The 13,808-nt window shown below is 42.0% G+C and overlaps 1 protein-coding gene across 3 annotated transcripts in view; it reads right to left on the reverse strand.

Annotated features, from left to right (window-relative positions):
• The window catches only part of MND1 (meiotic nuclear divisions 1), a 43,387-nt gene extending 31,093 nt beyond the window's left edge, over nt 1-12,294 (reverse strand). Inside the window, exons 1-4 of one of the 3 annotated variants that reach the window (XM_030491806.1) lie at nt 12,143-12,294; nt 9,867-9,932; nt 8,940-8,997; nt 7,088-7,236 (exon numbers count right to left, since the gene is read on the reverse strand). In XM_030491806.1, the coding sequence (XP_030347666.1) occupies nt 7,088-7,236; nt 8,940-8,997; nt 9,867-9,932; nt 12,143-12,145 (276 nt within the window). In that variant the 5' untranslated portion in view covers nt 12,146-12,294. Of the gene's footprint in view, nt 1-7,087; nt 7,237-8,939; nt 8,998-9,866; nt 9,933-11,425; nt 11,474-11,752; nt 12,089-12,142 lie in introns of those variants that run through there. The other 2 variants (XM_030491808.1, XM_030491805.1) reach the window with 2 other exon arrangements.
• Between the last annotated feature and the right edge of the window lie 1,514 nt (nt 12,295-13,808).

Raw genomic sequence — 13,808 nt, forward strand, 5'->3', positions numbered from 1 at the left:
AGTCCCTCTCCAGATTTCTTGAAGGCCCCCTTTAGGTATTGGAAGACAGTTATAAAGTCCCTCCACAGCCTTGTCTTCTCAGGCTGAGATAGGATAGGATACTTCCCCTAACATTTATAAATTTCATACTAAAAAGAAAATGCTAAGCTTTTCTAAAAGGTATTCAGCAAAGCTTAAGATCACAATAAACCTTAAGACACCTTATCCAATATAAGTCCTTAATGTTCAACAATGCAAGGAAAGGAAAAAAAAAAACAAACCAAAACCCAAAACAACAGTGAGACCCTGCATTCAAAACCATTGACAGGATGAAAACTGAAAGAGAGATCTGAGGTGTGTAAGGAGCTCAGTTAAAGGCTGATACACCATCTATGGAGGATACTCCTACAAAGCAATGCAAAAGGCTTGCTTCAGAGCAGTAGATCCCACAGGCACTCCCTCGCTGATTCAAAGCACCAGCCAAGGTACACATCTTGTCTGGCATCTTCAGCAACATCACCCAACTCCAAGTACCACCAGGCCTGTTATCCCTTACTGAATATCTATCATCCCCATGGATTTGTACCTCCGTTCAGGGTTGATTACTTTAAGCTAACCACCTCTGAGCACTGGTACCTACTTGCTGTCCAGAATCAATCTCCAAACTGTGTGGGAATACACTGACAATTGAGTGAGTCAATCGGATCAAGGCAGGGGCTGTTCAGAGTGAAACGATGTGGACAGCAGAAGTTCCTTTTGCTTCAGTCAGTGGTCTCAAGCAGTCTCTAGTCAGCAATTTTCCATGTGGTAATCCAGTCACAGTATTTGAGGAGGAAAAATATATCTGCCTAAAAGGACATAAATAAACCAAGCCACATCTCGAAAGAACTTTCTGATCATTAAAACTCAAAATTCTCTGTATGCATTCTGAACAAATAAGGTTCTCTCCTTTTAGGTATGTTGTCAAACATCTCCAGGAGGCTTCAAGCCAGATTACTCACCAATATGATTATTTTTTTCCATTAACTATTTTCAAACAATGGGCACTCCTAACAAAGCATTTCCTAATATAGCATTCCCTGAGTCTTTTTTTATTATTATTATTTAATAAAATTAATCCTTTCTCTTTTCATATTTTAATGCTCATAACTACAAACAATTTGGCATATGTGAAGTCACTCTATTTCGACAAGTTCATTCCTGGGATTTGGGGATTTTTATTTGGGGATTTAATATTTTTATTTTTTTTTTAACTAACTGCCAGATGAGAATTAGGATGTACTGGCTTCTAAATTCTTCCCTTGCTCAATACATGAGTCATGGGAAGTGAAAATCCCTCCTCTTACCAACCCTGGGGCAGGGATTTAAGGAATGAAACATCAACTAATCCCTTCCATCCTAACTAACACTGGCCCAATGCAATGCTTAGTGAAGGAAAAAAATTGCCAGAAATTGTCCTCACATGTATCTTGAAATGAGCACAGGGAACATCATAAAAAGTTCATCCTGTATCCTGCTCTTAAAAGATTCAGTTTAATCTTTCTTGCAATACAAGGTGTCACCATCCTGCTCTCAGTTTCAGAAGGAACAGCAGCTTTGATACTGTTTTCTGTTAAACTTTCCCTTGCAAATCCTAAGAATACAAAAGAACAACCCACGAGAAAGCAATGTCATGAGAAATAAGGTAAGTGCAACAATTAATAATAAAACAGTGAAATGAACAGTTTTGAACTGACCAATGAAATGAAATGTCACAAAACTAAACTGGGGAAAGGAAGTAAACTGGTTGTTTCCCCAAGCTACTGAATTACAGTGCTTGCAGAACTGTCAATAGTTTCACTAGCAACTGCAAGATCTTTGAAGAACTTAGTACTTCAGGTCCCTATCTGTTAAAATATTAGCCGACACTGTGGCAATGCTCAGTGACCATATGGTTCAAGCACATACCCCAGCCACATTGAGTGCCAGACACTCTTCAACATCAGCAAGGATCACTGAAGCTGCTTCTGCGTCTCTTAAGCCCTGCAGCGTCAGTACTAAACCTGCCCTGTGCAACTCCAGCCAAGACCCTCCCTAGTCACGCTGGGTATGGTAGAGAAAGTGCTGGAGAGATGGGACATTCCTTATGGCTTTTGAGAGTTATGGTCTGCAGACTCAACAGCCCTTGGCTGAAAAAGGCCTCATTTTTACTAGTTACTTTAATTAACACTTAATTCAAGCCACTATAAAACAAAATGCAAACAAGTATTTGCATTAGCACCTTATCTAAAACAGACAACGCAGTTGCGTTTTACCAAAGATACATATGAAAAAGTGAAAGAAAATCTAAACTGAACCTGCTTATACTAAGATTACGTCAGAAAGGCTTCTCTTTCCCCACTCACTGTTAATGCCATTTCCTACCTGATACAATGGTTGTCACGGCTTTGGTTGCATTTCCTTCTTCAGCAGGTAACATACATACATGAGAACAATACAAAAAACAAGCATGCAAGTAATCGTATGAAACATATTAGTGGTTCTTGCCAAAGATTGAACAGGACTGTGATTTACATGCTGGAGTTGCTCATCTCCAGTCTCCACATCTTAGGCATGAAATCAACAACAGGCAGCAGAATCATCAATAAATGATTTTTCTGCTTTCATTGTGTAGGTCAAATTCTTCATTAGTTTAATAAAACTTCTAAGCTTCTGGTGTTATCATGCCAAGAGTAAACGTCATTTTGTCAAAATACAATTGATCATAGGTAATTCAAAACTTCAGAACCTGACTGCTGGGAAAATATTGATAAGGAATAAAACCACATTGTTTCATCTTTCCTCATTGTAAGGAAAAAAACCCACCACCCTCTCAGTAAAGCTTCCATTGTTCTCTCAACAAGGTAAAGTTCCATTAAAAATTTCTTCACTTATAAACCTCATTAAAACAATACTTCTCAATCCACACCCTTGCTCTACTGTCACCATCTTGTAGCTGTACTGATGCAACTATAAAGCCATCTAACCAAAATGCAATTTCCAACATCTTTTTACTTTTTCAGTGGTCCAATTCACAGTTGCATAAGCATAACCGGTGAAGAATAAGCATCCGGCAGAAGGCATAAACCTTAAAGTCAGCCACTGCAAACAAATCAATACAAAATCCATAGGGACCTACTTAGCAATTCTTACTCTGAGCTACCAGAGAAAAAAAAAAATTGCAGCAGATGCTACACAAAATGAAGATGTTCATCATCCTTGCTTTTCAAAAGAACAGGAAGAAGTCCAAACAATAACTCTGCGTTAGAGAGCAGCACCAACATCCTCATCCTTTATTTCAAGCATTGTTTTTAATTGCCATTCCTCTGCACAAGGGGATCACACTGACGACTTAAATCACTTCTGACAAAAATCTATGATATACACAACCACTGTGAGGTGCAACTTTAAAACACCTGGACAAAACTGGCTTGCTCTTAATTATGAACACCGAGTCAGACTTCTTTGCTCCTAAGCCTCTAAATTGAGATGTGGCTTAATAATCACAAAAATATCCAAAACAAAAGATTTGTTTCAAGAACAGCTCCTAAACCAGCCTCCCCATGATCACAAGCTCTGTAAGATGCAGAGATCTAAGAGCAAGTTCACTAAAATAATATGAAGTACCAGTGTACGCAGGCAAAAGGTCCTGTAGCAGGCCCAACTTGTCCAACATAAGCCTCAGCACTATGAATTAAAAGGAGAATTTGCATTTTGGAGAAGCTTCTTCAGTTCCTACACACTACTTTCAAATGTCTCAGTTCAGCATTTGGGGTCACTCCTTTCCCTTCACCTCTTACCCATGCTCTCAGCAAACAAAGATATTGCTTCCTAGTAAAAAGCTTTCATTGCAGTATGAACTACTAGATTTTTAAACTTGTGCTTTAAGAAGGTGGCTTGATTCCATTTTTTAACACCTGAAGAAAGAGATTAACTCATGTAACAAGATGCAGAAAGAAAACATGTCTCTCACCTTGCCACAAGCTGCATACAGGCATGATCAAAGACGGGCAATGTGCAACAGAAATCATACAATAACTTACTTTTTTCCTCTGCTTTGCATGTTCTGACAAGAAGTTTTGTGATATGTGGCAACTGGATTTAGAAACCCGTAAGAAAAATCTGTATGTGTTCACATCAAGAAGCATACATACATTAAAAGAGCAAATTTGAACTCACAGACACAGACAGAATCTGTTATCTTGTAAAAATGTTCAGAGAGCTATTCATTGAAAATGCCACCTTTCCACCATGTCAACAGAGAAGTCATTTTCAGCTAGTGAAAATGTTTTTCCCTGAAATGCTGTAACATGTCCATTCTCATCAGAAAAGCAAAGTAATGAATATGAGTATTTTTAAGGACTCATAACATGGTCTAAAGAGAGCTCTTATATCAATAACCCTGTATGTTAGGAGCAGGACTTGGTTTGCAAGTAGGAGTCTGGCAACAAAACTATGCAACAGTTTGATATCACAGACCTGTTTATATCAGCATAGTTTATTTCCTACACAGAAGTAGTCATAAAATAACATTACAATACAATAATTACATGCTTATATTTCTATAATGATAGATAGTTTTCTGTTTAATAATGTAACAGTACATTTAAATCAGTTTGTAGATAACCCCTGGATACTTATGATAGAGCATATTAGGCAGATTCTGCAAGACATTCCAAGGAAGATACTCATCAGGGTATGACAGAGACCTGCTTGATCAATTATCTTTAAAATTCATGACGGGACTGGGCCCAAGGCCAAAGACAACAAATACCAACGCCTTCATTCAGCTACTTGGATTTAATACGGAGCATAAGCCAAAACAGAAAGTATCCAGGAGCAAATCATTTGTATTCAACAAGACAGTGGCACCAGGGTGTTTGGTGAACAAAGTAGGAATTCTGGCATGTATTTGTACAATTGTTCAATTGGCATTTATGTTCTGGAAGATTAAGCGGCCTGGTCTAAAACTTATGTGAATATACTAATAAGTTGAGCAACGTTAGCAGGAAACTCAGTTCCAAATTGGGGCAGAGTTAAACTGATCTCCTGTTTCCAACAAATAAAACTTCACTGGAGTAGGAATCAGTGCATTGTTGCCACCAGCTACCAGCCAACAAATGAATTTAAACTCTGTCGTGCCAGACTAAGTCCATGCCTGAAAATAGTAGAAGCATATCCAGCTAAATTGAGTATGTTTTTAATGCCTGGACTCATTTGAGTTCTGAAAGCAAAGGCAATAAAGCAGCAGACAAAATTGTCAGTCCGACAACTCAATATTAACCAAGTCTCAGTACACACCAGGTACTGTTTGTGATACTCATCTCCTGGTCATCTGAGAGGCTGAGAAAGTTACTCTCAACATAGAATCATAGAATCGTAAGGGTTGGAAAGGACCTTAAGATCATCTAGTTCCAACCCCCCTGCCATGGGCAGGGACACCTTGCCCTAAACCGCGTGGTTCAAGGCTCTGTCCAACCTGGCCTTGAACATAGAGCAAGTCAGTGGCAGAATCTGAAATTAAAGACTCAACGATTTTGGTGACCCATACACAAAAATACAGACCACAGCAGCTATCTCAAGTAGCATTTCCCAACTCATCTGAAGCACCTGCCTAAAAGGTTATCAACACACAGTTCCAGTTAATGATGGGAAGGACTGCAATACTTCCTCCTTACTGCCAGAGACTCCTGAATGTACCACTGGCTCATAAATGTGACATGAATTAGTGAATAAGGAGGGAAAAGTGAAAGTTCTAGCAAGTCTTACTCTTGATCTTGAAAACTGCAGCAAACGCACTGGGCATGTGACAAGAGCACCAGTACTCTCCCCCCTCTGTTAGATCTACACAAGCAGACACACTAAATGCCTTCAGCCAGCCATCTAGAGCATCCAGGCCAGTAATGAAGACATTGAGAGCAAAGGGAAATGACCTTATGTTGGTTAAAACAGACCAATGGATTGGACTCGTTTAGTTTAATAACGACAGAGATTTACAAGCCATGACAGCATAGCAAGGGATAACTGACAAGGCTACCTCTCAGCTGGACACACTACCCTTTATGCATAAACAAGCAATATCAACTGCAATCAATCAGGCTATTTAATCTGCTTTGGTGAACAGTCTTCAGATTCACAAGCTGCTTTTTCAATTCAAGCTTGGGAAAAAAGCACGGGTTTATACATTTAATTTGGAGCTTTGAAGTAGCAGCTGAAATGGCCAATGCTGTACATAAGATGGCAATGATGATACCAGAGCTATGCCTGAAGAAAATAATGGCTGTAAACATGTCCAGGTGCTACCAATAATTTTGCATTAATTCAAATGATTCTTTGAGGAACAGATAAAATGCTAAATAAGCATGGGAAAAGTTGGCAGTGTTGTGGCGCCATCAGACCAAAGCTAGTTTATTGATCTTGTTATGATGTACTCCACTTGTAAATAAAACTGATGAATAGATGTCTTCCCACTCCAATTAAAAGAAGCAAGAAAGACAGTTCCTAAAAAGTAGGAAAGAACCAGATCAATAGAACAGAAATGTTGCAACAAAAGATGCCTGGCACTTCTGCAGAAGATCATGACTAATTTGCTCTTCTTTCTTAATAAAAGTCCAATATGGGATTAGACAAATGCTCACAAATTACGCTAGCAATAAAAACAGAGAGGAAAGCACACTGGCCATAAGCAAACACTGCCACATTTACTTGGGTTATGCATTTCAGTCCTCTCATGGCTTTTAGGCCATTACCACATGATTACATTATATAAAAGACACATAAAAGCATACACTGCTTAAATATCTAGAGAAAGTCCTTAAATGATGCTTTGCATCGCAAATAACATGCTTTCAGAAAGCAGCAAGTAGACTAAAAGTCTTCTAAAGCTCCAAAAAAGAACAACCTCCAAAAGTTTTCTGACATGATAGAAAGCAAGATAATGTCATGATGATTTTCACAGTAAAATCTGTGTGGGGTACACACATACATACACACACATGAGAGAGCATAATATGAACAAAAATGACAAGAAGGTATAAGAAAAAAGCAAACCCATTGAGGTAAACAAGTACTTTCCTTAAAATAGATTTACCTGAGACTCCAATTCTCCCAATTTACGCTTCCTGGCATGAAGAGCTTTACTTGGAAAAGCCCAGAAATAATTGGAAGTTCCAATTCTATCAGTGTCCACCATGCCATCATCAACTAAGCTCTGCAGAATCTCTTTCACTGACATCGAGGCTAATAAAAGCAAAAATATTAAATTAGAACTGCATAGCATCTAAACTACAGAAAATTATGAAAACCATAAATCCGCAATAATCTGTATGAATATTTTACTATAGCATCAGCCAGCTGGAAGATTTCTAGAGGACACCATGCCTGATGCTTCACTTGAAGGGACGAATTTCACCTCAGCAGTTTATACATAAAGGCTGCTATTCGGTACAGTCTGCTACCAGATGTTTGTAAAACACCACTCATGAGTATCATAAGACATACATGCATATTACAGTACAAACCATAACAAACTCATGAGGGGGTACTTGAGAAGTTATCTTGCAATCTTAATTCTAACTTACAATTTCTTGATTAGGAGTGTAATTAACATTTTACTTTGTAATGCTTATCAAAGCGTTTAACAGCAGCAGAGGCACCAAAGCCATCTGTCTACAGGCTCAGGAGGGGCAGATCTTACTTTTGATTACAGTCAGCTCCAATACAGAGTCATCTGCGGTCAGAAGGATCCAAAACATTTCTGAATGTAATTGTTCATTTTCTAGCAAATGTGTGGTATAACTCACCATTTTAAAAATTATATCTGTTCAAAGCAGTTGTTATTATACTCAAGCATTGCAGACATAAAGACTTTTGAGCTACTTTATGGTTTTCAGTGTCTGACTTTCAAGTCTAAAGGGGATCCCAAATCAGGAACATCCAGTCTTTTGGAAGCCCCAGGCTGGATGCCAGCATGGGGGCATTTCCACAGGCTAGACATTGTTCTTTTCAGAGTAACTGAGGTCTAGGGTGCATGGCTAAATGCCTTCATATGCAGAGACAGGATGAATTCGGACTATTAAAATGTGTTGATGGCTTTAGAAACTCTACATTCCGGATTTTTTAAATACAACATTCCATTGCTTGTATTTACTGTTTTGCATCCTCTTCCTGCAAATTACAATTAAACACATGCATCAACAAACCAATCAAGACCGCAGCACATCTCTTCAGAAGCCTGTGAGTGCCCCTGTTAGCTGAAGACACAACTGAAAAACGCTGCTTTGCAATATTCACATATGTTTGCAGTTCTTTCAAGCAGCTCATTTACTCTTACAGTGCCATAAAGACATGCTAGTCAAGGACAGTGGCAACTACACAAAGTTTATACTTTGCCACCCTTTCGTCAATGGACACAGAAGGAAACGGAATGAGGAACATATAAAACAACTCAACAGCGTAAGATAAATCCTCCTGGACCTAATCCTAAACCAATGGATCTCATCAGGAAGACTTTCATTGAAAAGACAGCCTCCTTCCATTTACAGCTGTTCAGCCTTTTTTTTTTGGGGGGGGGGGGGGGGGCCGGAGCTTATATGGACTGTGTAAATCTGGACTAGCATTTTAAGATATTTGTGACATTACAGACAGACATTTAAATCCTCTGTTCACTACCTGAGCGCACATAACTATTTCATACACTGAAAGTCACACTGCAAGTCAGGCACCTCTGAGCCTATGAAAAATCCCATCCCATATGAAATTAGTGAACTGAGGTAGGAGCATGCTGTTCACATCACTTTTAAAACTACAGCCCTGCCATTGACCGATCTCCCTTTCTAGCTATTTTTCCCATCATTACAATCACAAACCTAAAATTGTAGCCAGGAAAGTTTACACTGTATGACCTGTATGACTCAAGAGAAATAAATTTTGCAAACACTTACTAATCCCTTTTTCCTTTGGAGCAATCTTCTCTATATCCTTCAACTGGAACACATCTTTCTGTGCAAAACATAAAAGACAGCTCTAAATGACAGCATCATCTAAGTCTGGGTGGGGTTTTTTTACACTAAATCAATGCCAAAGAACACAAGTAGGAAATACATTGCATGTTTATGTTTTGCTAGGGAAATAGGCTGCATATCCCTCAATAGACTTAGAACACTCTGAGGATTAAATAATTAAAAAAGACTGTTACTGTAACAAGCCCTGTTCTGCTCTTTGGTGCTCTAAAGTCACAGAATCACAGAATGGTTGAGGCTGAAAGAGACCAACAAAAGTCATCCAGTTCAACCTCCCTGCTCAAGCAGGGTCACTTAGGTCTTGTCTCTAGTTAAGGCTGTAAACCCCTTAGGGCAGACAGAGCTCAGCTTATGTTGTAAGCACCAGGTGCATCACATTGCTCAAGTACTCAAATACCACAGTATTCTTTTTAATAGGTGTAATATTGTGAATTACATATGTCACATTATAATTGTAGTTCTGCTTCTGGATCTCCAGGTTTCTTCTCCCCAGTGACCTCTTCCAGGTCTGCTCATCTTTTCTAAAGCTCAAATTTCTTCCTTCTCCCATAATCTCTTGCTATCCCTCTTACAGAACAGACTCAAAATAAGAAGATTTGGATAGGGAGCACCTGAAGCATTTGACACCACCTATGCATCTTCAGGCCTTGGCTCTGCCTGGGGATGAGCCACCTGATCAGAGGCTACATGAATCAAGCTCTGTCCCTGTAATTGATGCATTGATGACACAGGGCATCAGTGAAATGCGTAAATATAGGATATAAAGAGGTCATCGACATCTACAGCTAAGCTCCTTTCAGGACCTGTTTTCCCAACAATGTAAATATACGACAATTACAAGTTTCTTACTGTTTCAAAGAAGATCTCCATCATGCGAGCTCTCTTCTCCTCAAAGCTCAAACCTTTTTTCTTGGACTAGAACAGGGTAAAAAAAAAAACAACAAACCAACAAATTCAGCAACTTGAATAATTAACATCTGCTCAGAATTCAAATCTATTTGCCTCTAAGTTATATTTGTCGTCCTTTAAAATACCACACCACTAACCCCAGACTTTCAGATAAACTACTTCTTCCCAAAGAATGATTACACCAAGCTGATGCACCTGCAATCTAACAAACTGAGAGACCTACACCCTAAGTTTGGAGCTGACCTTTCACACAACTCAAACCAGCTCAAGCCCCCATGTTTCTTGGCATACCAAGGCCAGGCTGGACAGGGCTTTGGGCAACCTGGTCTAGTGGAAGGTGTCTGCCCATGACAGGTGGGGTGGAACTAGATGGTCTTCAAGGTCCCTTCCAGTGTCACTGGATTTAAAATGTGTGTTTATACCAATTCTTAGCAGCTCACCCAAATGTTTAATAGTCCTTAAAAAGATAAAAAGGAGTATCTTTTGGGTTTGGGTTTTTTGTTTCAGGGTTGGGTTTTTTTTTGTGAACACTGTTATTTATCTTGTGATACAGAGGCACTAGTGTGAGATGTAGGCCATTTAGGTTTTCATTAAGGAGATAAAGTACATTTTGAGGTACTACATCTTTCTTCAAATTTCCTACCCAACCTTCCGATTTCAAGGTCACACTTTAAAAACTATGCTTCTTTCTCTGCAGTTCTGTGACCGAGCACTAAATAACATGGATTGAAATAGAAGCAAAAGGGAGAAATGACTACTCACAAACTGCTACCTGTAATACAAAACTGAGAAACATCCTCCCTCTGATCACTTCTAGAGATGCTATTTTGACATGCCCTTGTAAAACTAGGATATAAAGTACTTCACAGAGAATTGGAGTTGTATTAACAGCATCTAGCACACTCAACAACCCAAAAGCAGTGGCTGTAACGTGAATGAGGAGTGTTTCCCCTTGCCCCACTCCCCGCTTCATGGGCTGCATGACCCTGCACTGCTGCATGCAACCACAGGAGACTGAAAGGGGGATGGAAAGAGCAAAATAGGATATTGGCAGAAGGTGGTCTCCCTTAAAAAAGAAAAACAAACAAAACAAGATAAATTGTTGCCCTGCAGCCAATGGAAGTAGGGATTCTAATAACAGCGCTTTGAGAAAGATGACATGGGCTTGCGTCCAAGCCCTGACAGTTGATGCCATTTTTTACTTCTTAACTCCTGCTTTCTTCTTAAATAAATCACACAGTAGGGCAGAGTAACATTTAAAACATGTTTCAGGAGCAAAACAGCCAGACTGACTTAGATTTTTAACAATAAATTGAGAAACCAGCTTATGCAGCAACAGTCACACGCAGGCATGAACAGAAGCAATTCGTTATGACATTTAACAAAAGCACTATTAATACTTTCTGAAGCCTCCTCCCTCCTGCTTTAGCCAGTGATGCTCTGTCAGCACTGACGCTACAGCTGTGCCTGATGACATCAGTATATCACAGGATTGGTACCTGGAGCCTCCTCGTACACACAAGTAGGGGCATTGAGAACAGACCGATCAACTTCTTTCTGCCTTCCCAAACAGCCTGAGTGCCGTCGGCAGCAAGTGGAACGAAACCCACATGCGCACCAAGTGAAAGTCTGACATCCCTCAGGCGCCAACCTTCACATCAGCGCTCCAACAGACGGAGAAAAGTGACAAATCAACGTGGTTTATAGGTAAGTTTTATTAACCTTCACGCCGCTTTCGCTCTCCTGCCTCTCAGCTAGGTGCTCATACCCACACAACACAGCTCGGCACACCCGGGCACACCGTCCACCCCTTCTGCTCCCCTCACCTCCGCACCACCCGCGGTCACGCCGCGGTGCCCGGCCGCCCGCCCGAGCTGCGGTTGCGGGGCCTGCTCTTCCGGGTTCCTTACATTTACACTGCCCTTCAGGAACCCAAAGGCATGGCCCACGCCGCGGTAACGCTGCACGGCCCGCACCGGCGCCGCGGGGCCTCCCCAGAGCCGGAGGAGCGGGGCAGGGGGCACGAGTCCAGCAGCCCCGCCGCGTCCCCTCAGCGGCCGCAGAGGCGGAGGGAGGGCGAGGAGCGGGTTACCCCAAGCAATGGCCGGGTTGCTCCGCCCGCTCTACAGTCTCGTTAACCGGGCTGGGCGCCGCGGCTCACGCCAACGAAGGAGAGCGGAGGGAGGGCGGCCAGCCCCGCCGCAGCCGCCGCTTACCATGTCGCCTCCGGCGCGGTTTGATTTCGGCGCCACCGGGAGGGAAAGGGCCGTCAGGCACCGCCCCCAGCGGCGCGGCGAACCCTGGCAGCTGCGCGGAGCCGCCGGGCGGGACGGGGTGTGTTAGCCCGGCTGAGGCGGCGGGAGGGCCGGACGAGGGGCGGGGCCGAGGCGGCGCGGGAGCAGAGCCGGGCGGGCCGTGCCGCGGGGAGTCGTAGCATGGTTTGGGTTGGAAGGGACCTTAAGGATCATCCAGCTGCAACCCCCTGCCACGGGCAGGGACACCTTCCACTAGAGCAGGTTGCTCAAGGCCCCGTCTAACCTGGCCTTGAGCACTGCCAGGGATGGGGCAGCCACAGCTTCTCTGGGCAATAAAGGAGAGGAAAAAAAAGATGCATAAAGTTAAATTCTGTTTGTTATAGCTTGTGCAATCAACCATGGAACAGATCTTTGCATTTTTAGAAAGCAGTCTTGCCCTACCAGAAAGCGGCTATCGTTCCTGTCTCCGTTTATGTACCCTAATACCATGTTTGATTTGGGGCGGTTTTTGGTTGGTTGGTTGGTTAAACACATGTCATAGGCACTGGGAGGCAGGTGGACCTGGGAAGTGAAACTCAGCTTCTGTCACCAGCTACCTATGAGCTACACGTGGTGCAAGTCACAGTGAATGTGCTAAGATGGTTTACATTTGCACTTGGCATTGGCCAGGCTTTAGAGCAAAATTTCCTCACATTCTCGTTCTGGTTTTGTGTGTTTCTCAGTACCTACTTGGTTTGTATTTTGGTAGAAAGCACACTTTTCTTGACAGATGTCATGGCCATATCTTCGATATGTATTTCCTGTATTATTGGAATTTATAAAAAATAACAAAATAAAAAGCTTTAAAAAAATTTTTAAGTCCCACCACCATTGGCTCTAATCATCAGGTGAAAGATAGTTGTTTCTGAGTCTCTGCCTATGATGGTGGGTTTCAAGACTCGAGGACAGGAGCTGGGTGCCTCCAGGTGGCTGCACCTCTGACATGAGGCCCTGGGGCTCCCTGCCAGCTGTGCACGGTGTTCTTTGTTCTCTGAGGCCCCCGAGCAAAGGAGAAATATGAACACGTTAATGGTGGTCTAAACCACGTGTATTGTATGACTAGCCCATTACAGGAGCAATGGGACGTGGAGAAATAAAACCCTCTCTGCCCCTGGAAGCAAAGGATCTGGGCACATCTGGTGTTGCTTGAAATGGTTGGTTGTTGTGATGACTGTTCTAGTGGCCAGGTTGGATGGGGCTTTGAGCAACCTGGTCTAGTGGAAGGTGTCCCTGCCCATGGCAGGGGGTTGGAACTGGAAGATCCTTAAGGTCCCTTCCAACCCAAACCAGTCTGTGACTCTATGATTCTATGAGTTCAATTGCTTAAAGTTTGTTTTAATTATTACTTGTGCTAAGGTAAATTGCCTTCCTTCAGCTATAGCAGTTATGGGAAATCACTTTGCAGTTTAACAGGGGTGGGTTCGCATCTGCCGCACTGATTCCAGAGTTTAAATTCAAGCAGATGAAAACATGTGAGCTGACACATGCAGGCAGCCCCTGTGAGGGTTTTCTGTTGCCTTTGCGAGATGCCCCCTTTCCCGAAACCCGGGGTTCTCTTCCACACAGACCTGGCCCATGATCTGTTTCC

This window comes from Strigops habroptila, chromosome 7 (genome assembly GCF_004027225.2).
Source record: "Strigops habroptila isolate Jane chromosome 7, bStrHab1.2.pri, whole genome shotgun sequence".
In the NCBI taxonomy this organism is placed as follows: Eukaryota; Metazoa; Chordata; class Aves; order Psittaciformes; family Psittacidae; genus Strigops; species Strigops habroptila.